Source organism: Engystomops pustulosus, chromosome 6 (genome assembly GCF_040894005.1).
Source record: "Engystomops pustulosus chromosome 6, aEngPut4.maternal, whole genome shotgun sequence".
NCBI classification, from domain to species: Eukaryota; Metazoa; Chordata; class Amphibia; order Anura; family Leptodactylidae; genus Engystomops; species Engystomops pustulosus.
Window position 1 is genome coordinate 145,009,790 of NC_092416.1, and position 13,668 is coordinate 145,023,457.

Sequence of the window (13,668 nt, forward strand, 5' to 3'; positions counted from 1 at the left end):
ATTGGTTCATTCCCCTGTCTATCTCCCCACGACCTATCGGCTATTGGCGGTTATCTGCGTCACTCCGTTTTGGGAAGCGGATGGTTGGCTACGTTGCTGCAGGTTGGGGTAGGCGGAACACTGTGAGTTTCCCTGTGGGCTCGGTAACGGGAGATGTCGCCATAGATAACGGGTGAGTTTCCCGCTTCCGGTATGTATATATATGGGACGCATGATCAGGGGCGAGCTGCTGTTTAGCGGAGCTACTAGGGTGGGGCTGAGGAAGCTGCTTCCGGGAGGTGGGCGGGACTGATGTAAACAGGATGTGCTCAATTCTGACACTATAGGGTTAACAGAGGAGTCTGGATCCAAGAGCTTACTATCAAAGTTAGTGGGGGTAGGGGCTCCAGTATGAGAGGTAGCAGAGGAGGTCCCATACTGTGCAGACGGCAGAGCTGAGGCTTCTAAAGTATGTACAAGTATAGACAAGGCCCTGGGCTAACACCTGACTATGCCCGTGTTCACACAGCGACTCGCCCTGATGTCACAGCGCCCATACCGCGTCACATCTGTATAGCTATCCTACAGGATGCCATAGACCTGTCTAATCCCCCAACATGTCCAGTCATCAGTGTCATGCTCCGCATCTGCCTCTCACATCTGTATAGCTATCCTACAGGATGCCATAGACCTCTGTCTAACCCCCCAACATGTCCTTTGATCAGTGTCATGTAAGTGAGGGGGGGGGGGGGGCTGCTTTTTAGGCTCAGTTCACACCTGTGTTGGGGCTGCACTCTCTAAGGAAAACATAACGGAAACTAAAAACAGAAGTTGAACGGTGAAACATTCCCTGTAGACTGTAACGTGATGTGTAGCAGATGGGTGACAACTCCTGTACCCCTGATCAGCTGTTATTGCTGCCGTACAATCCCCTGCACAGGCTTATTCACTAATGGATTGTTACACAGGGTATCAGAATAGTGGGGTCTGACCCCTAGCACACCCACCCATCAGGTCAGCTCCAGTGCCTGATGCTTTTTCTTCACAGACCTGTGATGTATTGTCCATAGGTCATGTTGTCCATTTGTACTTCAGGCCTATTCAGATGAATGCTGATGAGCTGCAATACCTAGCATAGCCACTGTAAGATGTAAGGTGCGGTGTCTGGATTGTTAATAAGCCACAGCTTTCAACATAACACTGTGGTCTCTCCTAATAAATGATTCCAAATGTTAGTCCCTGGCCATCTCATTTTTATCCCCTTTCCTAGGATAATAAAGAATAAATAATTCTTTATATAGTGCACACAGATTATGCAGAGCTGCACAAATCCGTCCCTGTCCCCATGGGTCTCACAATCTAATCAACCTACCAGTATGTTTTGGAGTGTGGGAGGAAACCGGAGTACCTGTAGGAAATCCACGCAAACACTGAGAGAACATATAAACTCTTTGCAGATGTTGACCTGGGTGGGATTCAAACCCAGGTCCCCAGCGCTGCAAGTCAGAAGTGCTACTCACTGTGCCGCCCCTGATAGTTGATCAATAAAAAAAAATCCCAGAATTCCTCTTCAAAAGGTACCTATCGTTTGGGATACTAAACAACCCTCAAGTCCTTATGGTCCTGTCCGGACCTTCAATAATAATAATAAAAAAAAAAACACTTAAAGGACATCTACCCCACCAGCCAAGAAACTAGGAAAGAGCACACTTAAATTTAAAAACTAGGGAAACCGAGAGGCACTCGAGTGCGTCAGTCTGAGCACCTCCGGCTGTTTTACAGAGTTATTATTTCATAAAGATGCCAGATAACCTGTTAAAAACGAGCAGCCTAATTAGGACATATACCACCAGTAAGCTGGGGGTACATGTCCTTTAACTTGATCCGCTGCCCTCTGGCCCATGTAGTGATTCAGTGAAGCCAGTGTAGCACTTCCCGGACTTTACATGCTATGTAGGAATAAAACATGCACAATGAAGCAACCCACTGGCACCTAGAGCACCAGCAATGGTTCGATCGGTCTTACTGGACTCGTCAATGGATATGTCTAAAACTTGGTCTTTTTTTTACAGTGGCCACAAACTTAAGTGTTACAGAGCTAATTGGAACACTAAAACAAGAATATATACAGACCTGTAGCTGTCAGGTTCCCTTTAAAGGAGATCTACCATTTGCTTTTTTTGTATTAAGAACCAAACATAGTTTGAGAATGTTTTAGCTACACTAATGCAGAAACATATCTTGTTTAAATGAAAAAACAATCATAAAATTATGATAATGAGACTTTGTCGCTCCTGTGGCTGCTCCAGCACTTCTCCTCTCACCCTGATTATGCATTGCTTCAGATAACGCTGTATTCACTGCCCCTGACAGGCAGAAGTTAACAATAGCTGCACCATCCCCCAGCTGCTGAGTATGAGTCATCCAGCTCCTGAGCTTTAGTCCTTTCTGGACAGTTGAGGCAGCTCCTGTGTAGGTGGTAGTAATGTGTTTATATACAGCTGCCAGTATGCACCCAGCTTTCCCAAGGTTCTGAATTTTATAATTGTTTTTTGTTTTTTTTAGCAAAACCACTCGGATCAGGGATTAAACAAGATATGTTTCTGCATCAGTGTCGCTACAGCATTCTCAAGGTATGTTTGGTTAACAATGTATAAAAACAAATGGTAGTTGTTTATACCAAATGGGTGACTTTTTACAGCCTACGGACAGGGTTGTCTTAAGACGAACCCTTTAAGATATTCAGAAGTTTTCTGGTAAACCAAAAGAAAAATTGCAACTTTATCTAAGCATCCACTAGCCTGAAATGCCTGGTATATGGTGGCATATCATACTTGTAATCTAGGTAGTTGTACCACAAGAATTATATGAAAATGCATGAGGTTTTTGCTGCAAATGTGTGCAAATTTTAGAAACTTGTTTCTGGAAGTATCTGTGAAAAACCTGCTGTAGTTGCCTCATTATCACATCTTTAGATACGTTACTACATGTCTTGTGTTTTAGGTACCTGGATTGTTTCTCCACCATAAGAGGGAGGATTCAGGAATGTCTGTTATTGGCGCACGGACAAGAACACATTCATTGAGATGAACCAGCTGATAGATTGTATTTACTAGACTCTTCCATTAGTGTATAACAAAGGTCAGTATTGCTCTGTATCTCCTGTACCCGGCACTAGTCATCATGCTGTGTGATACCACATTGTGTGCTAAGCCCTCTCCATACATGGTGGGTGTTACCCTGTCTTGTTCGGGTATTCTTCCCCCCCCCCCGCCCTCCCCCAGTAAATTTTTTTAAAAAGATTTTACAGTGTAATCAAATCTATAATCTTTAGGTCAGTATGATCATAGAGATGCTGAGCTAATAAACATGTCATTTGGTGGGCAGAGTGAAAGCTGTAAAAAAAAAAAAAAAAAATTATCACATTCCAAGGAATATTAAACAATGCTACATTTATCCATCTTTTAAAACCAAGAAATTGTGCAAATACAACACAATTTCGGCACCTATTTCTGGCTCGACAAAACCAACAGATATGAGGTTAGACAAAGTTAGACTGGTCCGTCTTAGACATTTTTATCTGCGAGCGTTAGACACTAAAATCCATATTTGTTTCTGGATTACATAACACTCATCTATTTTTCTTTTCTCTATTTCAGTTCATGATGACTGCAACGGCGGCTGTGAGCCCTAGCGAGTACCTGCAGCCAGCTGTCTCTGCGTCCCAGGTTCGTTTCTTTTATAGGCGATTTTGTGGAAAGCGCTCAAAATGTTCCCAATTCGTGTCAAGTACAATTGGCCATATCCATTGCTATTATTTTTTTCCTACGTGATGGTATTCTTTCTAGAAGAAATGTTAGTAATAGCAAACTTCACTGCTTTGATCAAATGCACATCACCTATGAAGCATGAAAAAGCGGTTGTCTGACATTAATAAAAACGTTCCTGGTGCGGTGGCTGTGGAAAAAAAACCTACACATACCTCCCTCGGCGCTGCCGGCGTATTGTGCCGGGGCACGGCACCTGCTACAGCACTGTGACATAGGGACGGGTTGGTGTGCCAGGCGGTTGTTATGGTCAGAGCGGAGGCACAGGAGACCTGCAGAACAAAGCCTGTCTGTAGGGGTATAAGATGCCCTAGAGCCATAGGAATTTCTATTTCTATCATATTTTCAATTGGTACACAGGACAACTTTTCTGGGTGTGTTAGGATCTGAAATAATATGGGGGAGATTTATCAGGGATTGTTTGCCAGTTTCTGATGTACAAGCCCTGAAACAACTGCAACTACTAGCAAACCGCCACACCCCATTTGGGCTTGGAGAGCTGTAAAGGGGTCACGGCTGTTTGTGGAATGGGCCAGCATTGTGGCATTACTGCAGGCTATTTTGCAGGCTATAGGGCCCTGCCTGCTGTAGAATTGTTTGTCAGTTCAAGCCGCCTGCCGAATACATCAGGAGGCCGGAGCCTCTGAAGAGCGGGGACTATCATAGGCCAGCGCAAAATAAATATACCCCATTGGGTCTTTAAGCATATATGCCTTAATTTCAGAAATGAATAGAGCCAGTGATATTGGTATATTCAGCCAATAATATTCAGCAGTCTATCTGAAGTCCTAAAAACATCAGACAGGGAAAAAGGTTTAGATACTCTTTCCATAGCTAGAGAATATTGGCTTTGATTCAGCTTGAGTCAGGACATTAGACTATCCCTGGACTGTCTGTAAAGAGATTAGTCATTAGACACAATTTACACCAACTGCTCAAATAAGGAAGAAAGGCAGAGGTAAAAGAAGGACTGGGGAACAGACTTCGATAATAAAAGTTTATTATCATCTTCTGCACCATTTTGTTTGCTATAGTTACATTTTAAGGTTCTCAACAATTTTCCCTTGTAACCAGGTTGTGATGTCTTTTCCATCCTTGTAGGACACACAACCCTCTCCTCTGGCTCTCCTGGCAGCCACATGCAGTAAGATTGGTCCTCCAGCAGTTGAAACAGCGGTGACTCCCCCGGTAGCACAACGGCCAACTCGCAAAAGGCTGATACCCATAAAGCCTGCCCCATTACCATTGAGTCCAGGAAAAGCGGGTATAGGACTTTTATCTACCAAGGGAAATGTGATCCAGATTCCACAGTTGGGTACAGGAAATGGACAGGTCTTCTTCACGATACAGAACCAAGTGGGCAAGACTGGACGCTATCAAGCTTTGCAAACCTCCTCTCAGGCAATTTCACAGTCTCTGGGCACTCAATATCAGATTATTAATGCCAATGATGGTGGAACGACCCTTCAGATTGCCCCAACCTCCAGTTCTACAAAACATGTGCCCATAAAGCCTGCGCCTCCTCAGAAAAACAGCAATGTTATGAAGTTGACTGGAACTGGCAACAACCTCACCTTGGCACTGCCTCTCAATAATCTGGCAGACTCATCCAGTGAAACCAGCAGTCAGCTTATTCATAGCAAACAGAGTAAAAAACCTCGTAAGAAGCCCCTTCCACTGACACCGGGCTCCCCGACCCAGGAGCAGGTAGAGACTGTGTTAATTGAAACAACTGCAGACAATATCCTCCAAGCTGGGAACAACCTGCTCATTGTCCAGAGCCCCAATGCAGGTCAGCATGCCGTACTGCAGCTTGTTCAGCCCAAGGCTGAAACGCAACTGGTGCAGATACCACAACAGGCACTAAGGGTGGTACAAGCAGCCTCAGCCACATTGCCAACAGTGCCACAAAAGCCTGTACAAAGCGTCCAGAGCACAGAAGGTGTTCCCACACAGGTATGCAAAAACATGGCTAAATTTATGTGTGTAACTGCCTGTGCCTTAGGGCTCCTACACGTCAGGCTACCTGTACATGACATAAAAAAGAAGGTCCGGTGGACCTCTGTCTGCATCTTGTGTGTATTCCATGAGTTCTGCTCACACGCCAATGACCATTGCAAATGTCTTGCTGGAACACAAACACGGGTAAGAGAAGGACCTGCTCTATCTATTGCGTCTCAGGCAGCACACAAAAATATGGCTAGAACACGTCCTCAATTTCTTATTGTGTGCAGGTAGCCTAACTGTGCTCTATCCAAGAAACCTGCTTCATCCGATGACCGTGTTTCATCAGACTCCACAGCCCCTGACCCAAAGTCACTTTGATGCTGTGAGTTCCAGTCTAAACACAGAGCTAATGTTTTCTTCTGTTAATCTCTTTCCTGTGTGGGGCATTAGTCGTGCGCTGAAGCTGGAACTCAATACACGGACTGTTAATAGGACTGGGTCCATAAATCACAAAATATATTTAGAAAAAAGGCCTAGAAATGGCCTCACTGAAACCCATGTATCAGCTGGAAGCTGGGACTCGCTACGTCATAGAAAACTATGAAGCTGTGAGGCTATCAGCGTGTTATAAGTATTGTTCACAAGCAAATCGAGCAGTTCTCGATCGCATGCGTTTAGGTGTGAAAACGTCTTCGATCAGGAGTTAGTCCTCCAAATTGCGTTTCAGAACGCCTTGTGTGAATGCAGCCTAAATCAGCTGTCATAAGCTCAACTCCGCCCATTGTCCCTAATAGCCACACGCATAGGTTTTATAATACTTGAGGTTTTAAAAGTATTTGTATTTGAGTGTTTTTAAATAATGAATTGTTCGGGTTTTTAAAGCAATTGCAGTTTTTTAAGATGTTTCTTATACATTTTATTTTATTGTTTTTTATCAACAGATCTACTTCCGCACATCCTCAGGAGATGTACAGACACTTATGGTGCAGGAGTCTACGGCTCAGTCATGCTCCATGGGAGGCACAGGGTCCCTGACAACATTATCTGCTACTCCAACTAAGAAAAACACCACTCGCAAAGAACGCTCCTTCGCCAAAATTGCTCCAGCGGGGAGCGTTGTTAATCTGAACACAGCACAGCTGTCGGCCACTGCCCAGGGCATACAGACTATCAGTATCAATGGCGTCCCAGTGCAAGGTGTACCTGTTACCATCACCAATGCTGCAGGTGTATATCCCAGTTTGAACATGTAGGCAAACAAACCTCCCCACGCTACAGCTCTAGCTTTGTGAACATTTAACACTTTCATATGATTTGCTTGATAATCCTTCCATTAAATGAATCAACACACCCTTGTGTTTGTGTATCCAATCAGGGCAACAGCAAATCAGTGTGCAGAACGTGGCCAGTAATAACGTTACCATCAGTGGTCTCAGCCCTTCCCAGATACAGCTCCAGATGGAACAGGCCTTGTCTGGGGAGCTGCAACCAGGAGAGAAGAGGAGGAGGGTGGCCTGTACATGTCCAAACTGCAAGGACGGGGAGAAGGGGTGAGAGTGTTCACAAAATACATGTGAAGTGTGAGGCACAGGTGGGAGGGGGTTGATGGAAGGGATTATTGTGCTGAGGAGAGACACTCTCTCCCTCTCAGCAGGTGGGGTCCCCCTGGCAGGAAGAGGCACGTGTGTCACATCCCTGAATGTGGGAGAACGTTTCGCAAGACTTCACTCTTGAGAGCCCACGTACGCCTGCACACCGGGGAGAGGCCATTCGTGTGCAACTGGGGATTCTGCACTAAGAGGTTCACCCGCAGCGACGAGCTGCAAAGGCACGCACGCACGCACACAGGTGTGTGACGCATGGATGCACGCATGCACGTGTAAGGCACTCTCTCCCACATGTATGACATGTATACTGATTTTACTCTGCTGTCCCTGCACAGGTGACAAGCGCTTTGAATGCCCTCACTGTCAGAAGAGGTTCACACGCAGCGACCATGTCAGCAAGCACTTCAAGACACACCTCGCGCCAAAGAAGCTGTAACGCAAGTGGAAAAAAACCCACCATCTTAACCCTATTGGACTCCAATAATTATTCCATTGGGTTCTTAAGTCGGAACTACTCCACATATGTTGGGGCTACATTAAGATAACATTGCCCTGTGTATGGGGGACTCCTCGCTCAGTAATGCTAGTAGTGATGGTCACCACTCCTGCAGCGGGTGCGCCCTCAGCGAGCGGATGGTACCGTCTTCTAGGCGCTCATGAGCTCCAGGCAAAGAACAAGGTGTCCGCAGTCTGTAAACTACGAGAGTAGAGGACTTCAGCATAGTGTTTACTATTGCTGCCAAATATGAAGGATTTTGCTAAGGGGGAGAGCGTGCATACAAAATCTGATGACAACCACTGGGCTGGACCGGAACATTCCTATGTTTGCACTGCTCTCCCCTTTAAAGGAAGGTGCCTTAATATCTCCCCTCTTCCAATATTCTTGAACATGTAAGAGCTTCATTCTACTAGCGCTAATCTTGCATTCGGGCCGGTTCCACAAGTTACCAGGCCAGCACTTCCCACAGCTCTCCGGAACCAGCGCCCTGTGTACTATCAGAACATCCTTGTACCTTTCTTTTCACAGTGTGTACGGCTTATGTTGTATCTGCATTATTAGCTATCGGCAAGCATTTAATTTAAATAAAAGAGGGGATTTAACTTAAGCACATGGTACCAGAGGAGACGTCCAAGATCTTGTGTGTCTTACATAGTGTCATAAAGATAGAACTCATCGACACCGGAATCTTTTCAAGCAAACACATAACATTTGTTTTTGCTATAATTCTATTACAGTCTATGAATCTGCACTTTTCCCTGCACTGATTTCACAGTTTCTTCACATCAGTCAACCAAAAGATTGTTTTCAAAATTATTACATTTCACCTATAACGCGCCATTTTGTTATAACTGCATTCCCCCTTGTTGCTGCTGGGTAGCTCCTAGCAGGGAGGATACAGCTTTTTGTTTATTGGAAACTCTGCTCCTGTAGTTTGGGTAAAAATTAACTTTTATCTTTATTTAAATGAAGGACAAGTCCCTGGGAGGGGCATCACCAGGTAAGTTAATATTTACCTGAACTAGAAGACCAGAGCTCCTAATAAACTTGTATCTGTACTCACCCTGCAGGGAGCCACCCAGCAGCAAGAGCAGGGTGGTAGATTTACTTTAAAAACACTTTTCCTCATAGAGTTTTTTTATTCTTTTCTTCTGACGCCTGCAGATTTTCTCTTACTTATCATTTTGTTCTCCTAAGGCCCCAGTCACATGCTCGTACTAGGGGCCATGATCTGGCGGCACACTCTTGGCCCCTTAGAGTTCTATTACACCCAGTTACAGGGCGCAGATCCTATTTCTGTCTGGATTTGAGGTGTATCAGGTTAGCAAGAGGAAGTCATCCACATCATCGGCGCATCTTCGTTATTCATAAAAACTGTTCTTTTATAAAAGCAAGGCAATAGCTACACGTTTCGCTGCTGGACTAGCACCTCCGTCAGGTTTAGCAATAAGAACAATGAAGGTGTGAGGTGTGGCTGCTCCGCTTCCTATTGAACAGCCGGACAAAAAAACTAAAACCTTAAACCAGTATTTATAATTTTTTAACCACCACCAAGAAAGAGTTAATAAAATCTCATCAATTAACAATTGAATCCCCCTAAATGAGGTACCCCAAAAGTGGATCTCATCCCGCAAAAAAAAATAATCTCCCATATGTCCAAATTACAAAAAAATGTGTATTTTATAGCCTGTAAAATGTGACAATGCACATCTGATGTGCATGGCGCCTCCTTCCTTTCTATGCCCGGCCGTGTGCCAACACAGATGGCGCATCCTCATACTCGGGAGAACTGGGTGTCAAACTTTCTGAAGTTTTTTATCATTTAATACAACTTGTAAATTACACTTTGTTTTAACCCCTGTGAAACACCTAAAGGGTTAAACGTCTAATTCTTCATACATTGAGGGGCGTAGTTTCTAAAATGCCATAATTGACAGGGATTTGCCGTTATTTAGTCCTTTCAAAGTCACTGATAGTTGACCAGCCACCTCTAAGTACTGGTTATGGCTATTTTCATAGATTGGGAAACCTACTTTTGAGTAATGTTCCTCTTGGGGTGGATTGGCCACTGCTAGAAATGCCTCTCACACACTAAAACATTTGCTGAGTTGACAGACTTTTACACAGAGGGAAGGAAGCAGGATGCTTGTATTGATAACTGGCTTGCTCGCAGGCTAGCTACCAGGAGATGTTACATTCAGGGGTTAAGTGAGGGCTTGCAAACAGGCCAAAAGAAAGGACAAACTCCCAGTCCCATCCAGACACAGAGGACATCTCCGTTACACATCACTCCCTCTCTCTCTGGAACATTTTTGGGTCCTCTACAGCAGGGAATGGGGCACAGCAGAGCCCATTACATTTCCGGTCATTGACAGCCTGACACCGCTGATGTGAATGAGGAGCCCGGACTTGTACAGACTGGAACTTTTATTTTCCAGGTTCTGTTTGGGTTAGAGGATGGAGGCCTCGAGGTAAGCGTGAGGTGGTAACACCGAGGAACAGTGGCGTAACTAGAAGCTGATGGGCCCCAGTGCGATGTCTGTATCAGGCCCCCGACTATAATGTACGGTTTATAGTAATAGTCTTCTCATATGGGAAAGTGACACCATAAGGGCCCCCTAAGCCTCTTGGGCCCGGGTGCAACCGCAACCTCTGCCCCCCTCAAGTTTTAACTTTTATCACCCCACAGTTTATGGGACCAGATGTCTTGCCTTGGCAACCTCCAGCAGGATCTACAGGCCCAGGTGCAATATCTATGAGCCGCAGGATAAGGTACAGAACCTGCACATCTCATCTGTATTCAAGCTACAGACGGCCCACAGGGCACTAGAACTTCCAATTACAATAAATGTACCTTTTCACTCTTAGGCTACATGCACACTGCAGTGTGCCCGTAGCACGGCGGGCACACGGCAGCGCAGGGAGAGGAGGATGAGCACGTGTGCAGCACCATACCGCTCCCGTACGATGTCGTCAGCCCATAGAAGTGTATGGGGGGCATATATCAGCCGTATATACGTCCCCCATACATGTGTGTGAATGCAGCCTAATACTGTAATTACAGTACTTACCGTACGTTTGTCATCATTACAGTCTCACATACAAAGTTTCATTTTACTCCAGCGAATCCATGCTGCATCAAGTCTACATGTGATTATTAAGAAATAGAAGCTATTCTAGATGCCATATCAGGATTTAAGGTGCCGTGTGATTTGCATTAACTGGGATTGTTAAATTAAGTATGATAAACCAGGGACACTTACTCATAGAACCGGGCACCGTGATTTATATTTGTTATCCATGGCCTCCTTCTTTCTAAAATCTACTTGTAGATTATGCTAATGAGCCTCAATGGTGTTACCAGAGCCCCTCCATGTTTCAGATTCACAGGCTGTCACAGTGTGCAAAGAGCAGAAAAAGGGGGAGACTCATTAGAATAATTTTAAATGTCGATCTTAGAATGAATGAGGCCAATGATTACAAATATCAGTGTCACGGTGCATGGATATACTAGTACGTGCCCCTGGTTTATCCGGATTTCGGTAGATTTTGACATCAGAAAATGTTACAGCAAAGAACCCAAGAATTGAGACCACCCCAAGCGGAAACACAACTTTCCATCCAGGCACCGCTTCCCACCTGACTGTATATCACATCCTCCGCTTTTCCATAATTATGCTCTCCATATATATTCTGCAAACCAGGAAGGCTGAGGTGTAAGAGAGGAACCCGTCTTATAGATACCAGCAAATCAGTATGAGAACTTTAAAGAACATCTACCACCAGATTGTTTCACAACCTTTGGCAACAATGAAAGCCTCCAATCAGAGTTTCAACAACAGAATTAAAGGGCATCTACGACCAGGATGAAGAAGTGTATGCAAATGAGCCTGAGGGGCTCCATAGGTGTTAATGGCGACTGGAGCCCCTCAGGCTCATTTGCATACACTTATTCATCCTGGTCGTAGATGCCCTTTAATTCTGTTGTTGAAACTCTGATTGGAGGCTTTCATTGTTGCCAAAGGTTGTGAAACCCAAAAATTTGTCTTCAAAGGGAAAGTCCTAGAGAAGTAAAATGAAGGGCCAGCAGCCCTGTGGTCAGCACTACGTCGTACATTGCCTGGTATTGCTGCGCAGCCTCATTCATTTTACTGGGAATGAGTAGCACACAGGCCATGTGATAAATGTAAGTGAGATAGTTCCATCTCTTGTATCCTGCCCTTGTTATACACCATGGGGCACATTTATTGAGGAGGTATCTTGAGCCATTGGGGGTCATTTACTAAGGGCCCGAATCTCTATTTTTCGTCGGGTTTCCTGAATATTACCGATTTGTGCCGTTTTTACCTGAATAGCCTCGGGATTTTGGCGCAAGCAATCGGATTGTGGCACATCGGCATGCATGCAACGGAAATCGGAGGGTGTGGCTGTCACTAAGGTAGTGCGCCCGATGTCCACCAGGTGTCGCTGCTGCGCTGAAGTCCGCTGGAGTTCACCGTCCTATCCTGGGTGCAGGTAAGCGCTTGACACATTTTTTTTTAAAGTTCCGCAGAAAACCCGACCGATTCGGAAAAACTCCAGCAGACTTCAGCGCAGCAGCGACACCTGGTGTACATCAGGCGCACTACCTTAGTGAATCGTCGGAAGACCCGAATCCTCTACGGAGAACGCGTCGCTGGATCGTGACAGGAACGGGTAAGTAAATGTGCCCCATTTTGTTGGATTGTGGAGCTTTTTTGGTGATTACACTTACATGCATCGGGAAGAAGAAGGTGAACTCCAGCGGACCTCAGCAGGGAAGCGACACATGCAGGAAATTGGACGCACGATCTTAGTGAATCGTGGCAGCTCCGAATCCTCGTCGGACATTCCGGATCGGCGCCGTGAACAGGACAGGTAAGTAAATGTGCCCCCAAATGTCAAATCGTATGATTTTGGTAGGTGAAAATTGTCCAACTTTGAACCAAGTTTAGTCCGATCTCAGTCCTAGTATTGTACAACCATCTGTTTTTGTAGTCCTAGTGTCATCCAAAGGGCTTATTCACACGGCCGTCTGCGGGGACGTACATGCGCCCGCATGTATGTCCCCATAGACGGCAATAGCGGCATGGCGCAGATACAGTGACACACTTGTGGCACCGATCCGGGCCGCACACTGCAAAAAGATAGAGCATGCTCTATCTTTCGGCGTGTGTGCGGCCGTGCGCCGCTATTCTCTATGGAGGGAGGAGGAGGTCACCTCCTCCTCCTCTCCAGCACACGGCGGTATGCCCGCACGGCGGGCATACCGCGTGTGAATGTACCCTAAAGTTGTGTCAGATTTTCACAGCTCTGAGCTACTTCTGCAGAAGAGGACGTTTCAGCACACTGTGGGAGGGGGAAGTGCTCCTTACACACACGGTAACAGCCTGTGAAGGTGCAGCACAGAGGGGCACTGGTAACACCCCTAGGTGCAAAATACTAGGTATCAGCACACCGTGGGAAGGGGGGGGGGGTGTTCTCTGCAGCATGTAGGGGCTCTGGTAACACCCTAGGAGCCCTTCTGGCTGTTTTTGAAGGAAGGAGGCCATGGATAACAAATATACGATTACCACGGTCACAGCGCCCGGGTCTAGGACTATGAGCCCCTGGTTTATTATCCTGGATTTTAGTTGCAGATTTCCCTAATTTTTTTTTGAATAAACATGAGCTTAAAGAGTACTAACAAAATCACACATAAAATGTTTTTTAAATTTTCTGATGCCTCATTCCCTGTGGCAGATTGTAGTTTTGCTGTTTGCCGCTATATTATTATTGTCTGGAGTCAAAC

General features: G+C 45.5%; 1 protein-coding gene across 4 annotated transcripts; it reads left to right on the top strand.

The window, feature by feature from the left end:
- Positions 1-18: 18 nt before the first annotated feature.
- SP2 (Sp2 transcription factor) lies at positions 19-8,466 on the top strand. 4 transcript variants are annotated; one of them, XM_072111606.1, is made up of 9 exons: positions 19-172; positions 2,545-2,612; positions 2,983-3,120; positions 3,639-3,707; positions 4,908-5,762; positions 6,695-6,980; positions 7,129-7,303; positions 7,405-7,601; positions 7,696-8,466. In XM_072111606.1, exons 4-9 carry the CDS (start codon positions 3,642-3,644, stop codon positions 7,794-7,796), a joined length of 1,680 nt encoding a protein of 559 aa, XP_071967707.1. In that variant the 5' UTR covers positions 19-172; positions 2,545-2,612; positions 2,983-3,120; positions 3,639-3,641; the 3' UTR covers positions 7,797-8,466. The 4 variants fall into 4 exon arrangements, with proteins under 4 accessions (XP_071967707.1, XP_071967710.1, XP_071967708.1 ...); XM_072111609.1 differs by having other exon boundaries at positions 7,408-7,601; XM_072111607.1 differs by lacking the exon at positions 2,545-2,612.
- Positions 8,467-13,668: the final 5,202 nt, after the last annotated feature.

Bases quoted from the DNA above. Each gene is read 5' to 3' on its own strand.
- SP2 (XM_072111606.1), top strand. From the start codon at position 3,642: ATGATGACTGCAACGGCGGCTGTGAGCCCTAGCGAGTACCTGCAGCCA. The intron at 3,708-4,907 runs GTTCGTTTCTTT...CCATCCTTGTAG, and splicing joins CAGCTGTCTCTGCGTCCCAG to GACACACAACCCTCTCCTCT. The intron at 7,304-7,404 runs GTGAGAGTGTTC...TCTCCCTCTCAG, and splicing joins TGCAAGGACGGGGAGAAGGG to CAGGTGGGGTCCCCCTGGCA.